This window comes from Euleptes europaea, chromosome 19 (genome assembly GCF_029931775.1).
Source record: "Euleptes europaea isolate rEulEur1 chromosome 19, rEulEur1.hap1, whole genome shotgun sequence".
NCBI classification, from domain to species: Eukaryota; Metazoa; Chordata; class Lepidosauria; order Squamata; family Sphaerodactylidae; genus Euleptes; species Euleptes europaea.
This window is the reverse complement of record NC_079330.1, coordinates 19,855,889-19,865,778: the sequence shown is the minus strand read 5'-3', so window position 1 is coordinate 19,865,778 and position 9,890 is coordinate 19,855,889. Positions and strand designations below refer to the sequence as shown.

Below are 9,890 nucleotides of genomic sequence, written 5' to 3'. Positions count from 1 at the left end.
CGACTCACAATATGTTTTGGGCGACTTGGTATTTCCCGCCTTTATGGATATTACGCAGCCCTCATGAATATTTAGATCTTCTGAGGAGGGCGGAGCGAAGAGGAGGCGGGGCTACGACGACAGCCGCGTTCGGCTCCCTCCCTCGCCCCCTCCCTCGCCCGCCTGCCTGACCGGCCGTCGCCCTCCGTGACGTCATCGGTCGGGGCCGCGGCCTTTGGCGGGCGGAAAAAGAACAGTGTGTGTGGGGGGGGGGGAAATAGGTAGGAGGGATGGCGGCCGGGCCGACGCGGCCTCCCCGGCCTCGCAAGGAGCCGCAGCCGCTGGTCATTCCCCGGAGCGCGGCGGAAGAGCAGCGCCTCAAGCTGGAGAGGCTCATGAGGAACCCGGTGAGGGGGCGGAGCGTAGGGTTGGGGGGTGGGGCGACCCCATTTCCCCTCAGCCAGCTGGGGTGGGGGAGAATAAGACGCGCTGCAGTGATGGGGGACCCTGAGCTGGGTGGCCCAGGCGAGCCTGATCTCGTCAGATCTCAGAAGCTAAGCAGGGTCAGCCCTGGTTAGCATTTGGATGGGAGACCACCAAGGAAGTCCAGGGTTGCTGTACAGAGGAAAGCACTGCCAAACCACCTCTGTTAGTCTCTTGCCATGAAAACCCCAAAAAGGGGTCGCCATAAGTCGGCTGCGACTTGACGGCACTTTACACACAGAGACAGTGATGGGGGATAGGCACTCCTTAACACCAGTGACCCTTTCCTGCGTGACCAGTTCTTCCTCAGTGGGTCTCTATGGGGAGGAAGCATAGTGCCTCCCCCCACCCCCCGGTCCCTTGCCCCCTTCACTCTGCCAGTTCTTGTTTCTTGTCTTTATGTTGCCGTTGTTTTTATTGGCAAGAGTTGCTAAAGCTCTTCCGGAGAATCAAGAATTCACAGTGCAGCCGTAAATGGAGTTGCATCGTCTAAGCCCAGGTTTAGAAAAGAGTAACTCTTGTTTGCCCTGACCTGGATGGCCCAGGCTAGCCTGATCTTGTCAGATCTCAGAAGTTAAGCAGGGTCAGCCCTGGTTAGTATTTGGATGGGAGACCACCAGGGAAGACTGTGTAGAGGAAGGCACTGGCAAACCACCTCTGTTAGTCTCTTGCCATGAAAACCCCAAAAGGGGTTGCTATAAGTCGGCTGCGACTTGACGGCACTTTACACACACACACACAACTCTTGCTTAGAATTGTACTGTGAGCTGTGGGTGTATCTTGTGGATTCGTGCAAGTGAACAATAAACTAGTCTGGAGTACACTGCTGTTTCATACTTCAGACTCTGAGCTGTTAATATATTTCAGGACTGGATAGGAGGGGTTATAAATTTCTGTTATGTGCTCTTGTGACTCTTAAGTTGGTGAAAGATTGGGGGTTACCCCACTTGTATTCCCAGAGATGTATTAAGAGTTTGAAAACGTTATAAAAATACTGTTCGCACTTTCTATGTATTCCCAGCGATGTATTAAGAGTTTGAAAACGTTATAAAAAATACTGTTCGCACTTTGTTTGGCCCCTTTAGCTGTGAAGACGTCTTCCAACCACTTTTTAGCCGTGGTATCCAAAAACCCTTTTAAAGCGATGTTTTTTATAACGTTTTCAAACTCTTAATACATTGCTGGGAATACAAAGTGTGGTAACCCCCACTGTTTCAGAGTTTGTGACTGCTGAGAGAGGTTTCAGCAACATTGAGCAGTGGACTTGGGCAGTGATTCTAGAGGACTTCAGGGTGATCTTGTCTGCATCTGTGGAATGTTGGAAAGTGTGCCCTCTTGCCTACTTGCTCATGGGGTGAAGACTTCAGATCCCACCCTACTATGCCCTTGTGCTGGGCACCCCTATTTTCCCACCTCCAGATTAAGTCCCTGATCTTGGAATCGGCAGGGTATCCCCGGCAGGGTATCCCTTGTCCCTTATTGGAGTTCTACTGGGGGGGGGGTGTAGTCTGGCCCTATTGATTTACATTGAAAGAGCAGATGGGAGCTCCTATAACAAGAAGAAACCAGCTACTGGAAACAAAGTTCGTTCTCTGAACTCGCATGGGTGTGTTTACAGTGCATCCCAACTCAGAGATAAGTCCCACTTCAGTCACCGGAGTTACTCCCAAGTAGACGTACATAGGATTACAGCTGCAATGTTTTTAAATTAAAAATTATACATTAACTTCTGTTCCTTTGTTAATGGACAGTCTATAAACATGACCTTGCCATATTTATATATATCTGTAACAATATTTGTCATTTTGTAGCATTTTCAAGTGTTCAAAATGCTTTGGAATAATTTTAATCCGTGCAGCAGCACTATAAAGTAGGCTAGTATGATAATGCCCTGTGTTGGAGGGTTGAGAGAGTGACTTATCTAAGGCCACTGAGTGAGTTCATGCCAGAGATGACATTTGAACTGAGTATCTCCTGAATCAGAGCTCATTCTTTTAGCTCCTGAGTTACATCAGCTCATGTTACAGTAAAATAAATAAATCCCAGCCCATTCATTCTTCCCTGGGATCGTTTGTGAAGGGAGGGGGGGGGGCAGGACGACACAGCAGTGTGCCTCCAGTGTACCCACGTATCATTTAGGTCTAGTACCTATACTAATGGGTAATTTTGATTCTCTAATTCCACCCTGAAAATATTTGGGGGAAACATCCATTCCTGTGTGTGGAGCTATCCCACTGCATTCTTTTAAGTACAGTCTGAATAAATCTGATGGGTGGGAGTCCTGACTCCCTCCCTTTCCACCGGAGTCCTTACATGTGGGGACAGGAACAATTAAATTAGATCCTATACTTCAGTAGGGGGAACTTGCCATATAGATAAAAGTGTGTCTTAAATTGCTCTGCTGATTGTCTACATGCAGCCAAGGGTCTAATGACTACTTTGTGGGGCAGGAGGGGCATCTATTCCCTATCTTGAACCTCTCTGCTGTTGTTTAGATTCAGCTTTGAATAGCTCAGTAAAATTGCTCTCTCCTTTGAGGCCAAAGTATAAAGATGTTGCTCATTTCTTGTTGCAGGATAAGACTGTTCCAATCCCTGAAAAACTCAATGAATGGGCTCCACGTCCACCTCCAGAATTTGTCAGAGATGTCATGGGTAAGTTGCTATTTTTAGTTGTTTTCTGTGCTAATGTGTAATATGTGAATTTGTGGGAGGGAATATGGGCTGTGATTTTTTCCCCAGTGGTAGATGAGAGATGAGGTTTGAAACCTGTTTTTTTCCCCTGAAGGTGATTTGAGGGAGGTGGGAGTTCATTCTACCTTTTAGTACTCTGTTCTTAACATATGTAAGAGCATCTAAACCCCCTGGTTGTCAGGGAATTATTACTATGAATCACTTGCATTTCTGACTTCCCACATTTGAAATCACATCTGAAATGATGACTGTAAATGCTCAGATTCAGCACAACAAATGATTCATGCTTCTAAAGCTTCACACTTTATGGAATGTCCAAACTGGCAAGAAGAGGAAATGAAGCTGGCCTGGGAACTTCCCAAGTAAACAAGGAGTTAAAGCTGGGTGCCCTGGGACTAATTCTAGCACTGTGTGTGTGCAAGCACATGGGTACATCTACTATGACTACTGTAGTTTAGCTTCCCAAGAATCTCAGCTTTTGTTAAATCAAGTTTCTAACCCTCATAGGTTAATCATGATGCATACCTATTCTCTACAGTATCAGAGGAGCATTCCCATTATATTAGGTGTTGTGTAACACAGGCAGGATGCTGCTGCAGTTGTGTTGTTTGTGCGCTTCGTAGAGGTTCCTGATTGGCCACTGTGTGAACAGACTGCTGGTCTTGATGGCTTTTCTTATGTTCATAGTAGGATAAGTGTACTTGGAACCTAGGATAAAGATTTAAAAAGGAGCACTAGTAATTGGATTACAAAGCATCTGGCCTTGCTGTGAGTAGAGCAGAACACAAATATACCCATCCAGAAACACGGTGGTGATATAAAGGAATTAAACTGCCTGGCCTCTCTTTGTTGGATCTTATAAGGACAATTGTAAGAATAGTCAGTGCTGTTGCTCTGTTCTTTGGGAGCTCTGATTTCCTCCCACACCACTGTAAACTGTTAGGGGCTGTTTTAATGCTCCCCCCACCCACCCAACTGCTCTCAACATTCTGTGCATCCCAAAGGACATGAACATGCTCAGTTCTCATTGGCCTTTGGGGTGTTTTGTCTTTAATTTACAAACTAACACTTTCCCACATTCTTAGGGAGTCTCCTTCTATGTATGCAGAACCCCTACCTTGGTTGCGGTCGGCCACTGTTTTACTCCCTGTTTTTGTTTGTGGTAGAGTCCTTGTTGCAGAGGTGGTGTTCCGTTACCTTCTCTGTTCTCATGCCTGTTCTCTGCTAGGAAGAAATTGCTGCTGTTCCAGTTTTTCCCGAATGAGTGACTGGCACTAGGCTAATGACAGAGTCCTTGGCAGAGCAAGGTTTTACCCCCACCTCTCTTAGGTTCATATTCAGCACCTATCCTTGCAATATAGGGTAAAGCAAAAAAAAGAAATGATGTCCCTTTTAATCCCTGGCAGGTTCTAGTGCTGGAGCTGGCAGTGGGGAATTCCACGTATACCGACACCTTCGGCGAAGAGAGTACCAGAGGCAAGATTTTATGGATGCCATGGCCGAGAAGGTCAGATGAATTTCCCTCAAATCCTTTGGTTGAGAGGTGTGTGTGTGTGGAGGGTTGTTTGCTTTTTGTTTTCTGGTTCTTCCTCCAGCAGAATAACACTCCTTAAATTGGAGGAATGCTCCTTAGATTGGAGGAAGGCTTCAAACTTGAGCTGAAAGGAAAGGTGGGGCATAAATATTGTAATTAATAAACTTTGCTCAGTGCAGTGGTAGGAAAGAGAAGGGTAGGCTCCACCCCACTCTTTCTTAAGCAACTACATTTTTATTGTAATAGCTGCTTCTCAAGTACCTATCTAGCAAGGACATCCAGGCATTTTTAGCTTATTAAGTTGTTGAGCTTAACCCTACTCTTGGGTCAAAAGGCAGCTGAAAGAAATTCATAGGCAAATGCGCTGCAGATACTGAGAATTTTTGTGTACTTATTTACTTCATTTATAGTCTGTCATTCTTGTTGAGGCTCAAGGTGGATTACAGAATTCAAGAACAATGCAATACAGACCAACATAGTACATACAACAAACAGTTCGATAAAGCTTCATTACATTATTAGAGAGCAGTGATATAAAAACATTAAGATACATCCAACAAACAATATGAAGCAGAAAAACTTTTCAGGCATTAAAACCACAATTCTGTTCCTTTTCTAAAAAGTTCCCTTTAGAACAATTCTGCTTTATTACCACTGTATTCCTTTTATAAGCAAAGGATCCTGGAAAGTGAACATATACTGATCCCATATTGTCTCCACCTGGACAAGCAGCAGTTCTGCCATTCACTACATGTCTACTTCTGTTTGGCTCAAGAAGTTCTTGTCAGGTTATATGGCTCAGTTCCTTACATTCCTTTGAATTTTTTTTTAATTAAAGTATACATTCTCAACAGCGTTGCTTAAGTTTGTGTTTTTAAACAGGGTCTTCTGTAATGTTAACTAGGAATTAATTTCCCTTCTTCCAAAGACCCACACTCATCTTTGTTCATTTAATTTTGTATTATAAGTTCTGGAAGATGGTGGAAAAATCATTTTTAGAACCAATAAAATTCAAAGCCATGTTGTTCATGATTGTAATGAAAATGTCCCCTGTTGTTGGTCACAGCAAAAACTGGATGAGGAGTACCAGAAGAAGCTTGAAAAGAACAAAATAGTTGCTGAGGAACAGACGGCCAAACGTAGAAGGAAACGGTGAGGGCAGACCGATCTTGACAGAAGAAACAGAAGTCAGGGATGCTCTAGGCCAGTGGTTCCCAACCTTTTTCGAGTCGCGACCCCCTTTTACAATTGCCAAGTAACCTGCGACCCCTGCCACATTTGCATAATGTAATAGGGTTTTTTTCCCCTTCAATGTAAACAAAAAAAAAAAGTAACTAAATTGTAGTTAAAAGGCTTTCAATTACTAATGCACTGCATGCTAATATTTTGGCCATTAACGCATGGGTGCTTTCTCCCTCTTTTCTCCCGGGAATGCAGCGAATTGGCGAGGTCCCCACGCACGTGCTTTCCACAAGCGCGCGTTGACCCCTCTGTCTTTCGCTACATTCCCGGGAGAACTAATTCCTCAGTTGTTGTGACAAATGAAAGTCGCACAACAGAGGAAGGAGCTCTCCCGTGCGTGCCGGGCGCCCGGATCGACTACCCACTGGGAGACTTCTGGGCCCCGGCAGCAGCGACGGTGGCTCCTTTCCCTGCCGGGAGGAAGACACTACCTGGCCCCGGCGGGGAGAGCAGCAGCAGCGGCACCTGTTCCTCCCCTAACCCCCACCCCCGCCTCTCTCTCCCCGTGCCGCCCCCCCACCGGCGTTTGAAGCTGACCTCCGAGCAGCCTGCCCTGTGAAGGTTTGTGGCAGCGGGAAGTGCGCAGACCTGGCACGCCGGAAGAGGCTGCCGCCGCTTCCCCTCTGATGGCGGGGATCCAGGCAGCAGGCTGCTTGGAGGTGTGCTTCAAACGCCGGCTAGGGGGGTGGGTGGGGAGAGAGAGGCAGGGGTGGGGTGGGGTGGGGGAGGAAAAGGTGCCACTGCTGCTTTCCTGGCCAGGGCTGAGCAGTGACTTCTACCTGGCGGGGAAAGCAGCCGAATTTCTGGTGGGGAAAGCAGCCGAATTTGGAGATTCTCCAAAAAGTTCCACTTTTCATTCAAGCTTAGCAGAGCTTGGGGAGAAATCTGGGATTTCATCACCATGGCAAGTTGACCACCGTAACTTGTCTCCTGGCTGTTGGCAGCTGCTGCAGATGGAAAGAAGGGGCTTCCTAAAATTCCACCAGCCCGCCATTACCCTCCCCCTAAGTTCAGAACGTTCCCTAAGATTTGTAGACTGCTCCCGTAGACTAGCCTAACACGGGAACAGGGCAACTGTCTTCTGATATACAAGGCAAAATTTTTAAAAATGTGTATGAACGGTATTTGTCTTCCAGGGGACTCCGTTAGGGATAAAATAGGATGAGTTCTGGAGCTTTAAGGATCAAGTCTGAGGAACTGCATAGATTTGTTCCTTTTTTACCAAGAATATTGTTAAAACACACAGAAAGGGATAGTTTGGGTGTTTGCATGTTTGTGTATGTATGTATGTATGTATGGATGGATGGACAGATAGATAGATAGATAGATGGAGATGGAGATAGATAAAAATAAAAACTTCCTTGCTTTCTTTACAGCCAAAAATTGAAAGAGAAAAAATTGATGGCAAAGCAGAGTAAACTTGAACAAAAGAAAGAGCAAGAAGGTAATGTGGACATGTGCTGGCTTGAGTGGAGAGAAATTCCAGTGGTGCAGAAGAAATTCAGCATCTGCAGGATAAGAGGATCCTTTCCATGCAAATCTGAAGCAGAGTTACGGCCTTCTAACTCCACTGGAGTTTAGGATTGCCCTGTTTGAGAAGGTATCTTACACAGCTGGACTCAGGGAGTTGTCAGGGCTGTCATAAAGAAAAGGCAGCATGTCTCTTAGACAGAAGCAGGTGTTGGGTAAGTCTGAGGACTCAGGACAGGTGGAGCAGAGGAGTAGCCACCACCATCCTGAGGAGCATTCTCAAATGAGCACAAAACAGAACAAGTGGAACTATAGTTGCCTATAGAACATGCTCCTGGTTCTGGGTGCTTTGAGACGAATGGTGGACTGCTGGTTCAAACTCTGGGCTAAGCTGGACAGGGTATGAAGGGCAAAGAGGCCATAAACGTAGCCTGCGACAGGGAAAGAGGGCCTTGATCTTGCTCTGGGAATGATTCTCCCAGTCCAGTCTGGGTGTAGAGAAGGGGAGTGGCTGTGGCTCAGTGGTACAGCATCTGCTCTGCATGCAGAATGTCCCAGGTTCAATCCCCAGCATCTCCAGTTAAAGGGACTAGGCAAGTAGGTGATGTGAAAGACCTCAGCCTGAGACTCTGGAGAGCCGCTGCTGGTCTGAGTAGACAATACTGACTGATGGACCAAGGGTCTGATTCAGTAGAAGGCAGCTTCATGTGTTCATGTGAACAGCCTCGGTCTCCTCTGTCTGCTTGCAAGGAAAAAGCTTTCGGGAGGGGGATTTTGATCTTTCTGGATCAGAGATCCATCTGTGGCAACAGAGGGCAGCCCACTGCCTTTTGAGGCTCATAAGCCAACCATGAATGGTACGGTCTTCCCTTTCTCTGAGGTATACCTCCTCTAAACATGGAGGTTCTATTTAGCTGTCATGGGTAATCACTTGTGGAAGATGTACTCTCTCCATTTTTGGAAAAAAATAGACATTCAGTAGTTATCAGAAAGAGGACACAAATTAGGATTCTGGGAAAAGGGCTACCTGTATTCAGAGCTGTCTCCACATCTTTTTCCTGTACCTTTTACAGATGCTGATTCTGACAGTTCTCAGAAGCAGCAGAGCAGCGAAGAGGAGGAAGACAAAGATGCTTCTGAGGAGGAGAAAGAGGATGATGTGGAAGAAGCCAGTTTTGTGATGGGGAGATAATGGTGCCAACTCTGTGGTGGTTTTCCAGTTGCCATCGAGGAGTCCGGACGGAGCCTGGAATCTGAGCTCAGCAGACTTCATGGTGCTCTTTTGCATCTTCCGCCCGGCAGAGGTGGGGCCGTAAGAATCCCTTGAGGTGTTGCCCCTGGAGCCGAGCCAGGTGAAAGTTTGTTCCAAACTTGCTTGTGTAGCTGCTGTGCAGTCTGTTACAGAGAACCTGGGGAAAGGTTGCCCATGTGACCTCTCTTCCTGGCGTCGCTCCGAAGTGCTGTCTGTCTGAAAGCTAATGCTTTATCCATCTGTGTGTAAGGCAACCCTCCTCCCCCGAGAGACCTAAGTACACAAAGTTTAAGTGACAGAGGCATGGAATGTGACTCTGAAGCAGAGGAAGAGTCCGGACTTCTCCACTGCAGAAGAGTTAAATGATTTGGGAGTTTCCACTAGGCTCTTCTCGAGCCCTTGTTGCTAGAAGTGGTTCACCAAGATGATGAAAAGGCTGCTCTTTTCATTTCAGAAATGCGCTGTGTACTTTGCTCCTGAACAGTTCTGTGAATAAAAAGGGGAACCTTTGAACACATGCTTGTCTTTGCACTTACGTCAAAAAGAAATTGGGTGCTGAGAAGGCTGCCAATATCGGTTAGCCTTGAAAGCTGAATGGAATCTGTTTGATCTCACTGTGCAATGAGAGCCAGCATGGTGGGGTGGTTAAGAGTGGTGGTTTGGAGCGGTGGACTCGGATCTGGAGAACCGGGTTTGATTCCCCACTCCACATGAGCAGCAGATGCTAATCTGGTGAACTACATTTGTTTCCCCACTCTTACACATGAAGCCAGCTGGGTGAACTTGGGCTAGTCATACTCTCTCAGCCCCACCTCCCTCACAGGGTGTCTGTTGCGGGGAAGGAAAGGTGATTGTAAACAGGTTTGGTTCTTAAGCAGATGATGAGAGGGAGGGCATCTTCACCATCTTCTGGACATGGAAGTCACGGGGTGTGGGGGGAGGTAGTTGTGAATTTCCTGCATTGTGCAGGGGGTTGGACTAGATGACCCTGTGGTCACTTCCAACTCTATGATTCTATTCTATGATTTCTTAAGTTATAGAGAAAGTCGGCATATAAAAACCAACTATTCTGCTGCTGCTTCTGAATAACAGCTGTGGCCATTGTCCACTGCTTGTGAGTCCCTTTTTGGGGCAACTGGCTCACCAGTACTGGGTTAGGTGGGCCATGGTCCAATCCAGCTCAGCAATCCTGAAATTACTATGCTCTGCTGTTCTTCTTTGATCTCTTAAGAAGTCA

The 9,890-nt window shown here is 46.7% G+C and overlaps 1 protein-coding gene across 1 annotated transcript; it reads left to right on the top strand.

The window, feature by feature from the left end:
• Window positions 1-263: 263 nt before the first annotated feature.
• On the top strand, window positions 264-8,638 carry PRKRIP1 (PRKR interacting protein 1). The gene is made up of 6 exons (XM_056864960.1): window positions 264-386; window positions 3,038-3,116; window positions 4,562-4,662; window positions 5,756-5,841; window positions 7,308-7,375; window positions 8,475-8,638. Exons 1-6 carry the CDS (start codon window positions 270-272, stop codon window positions 8,591-8,593), a joined length of 570 nt encoding a protein of 189 aa, XP_056720938.1. The 5' UTR covers window positions 264-269; the 3' UTR covers window positions 8,594-8,638.
• The last annotated feature ends 1,252 nt before the right edge of the window (window positions 8,639-9,890 follow it).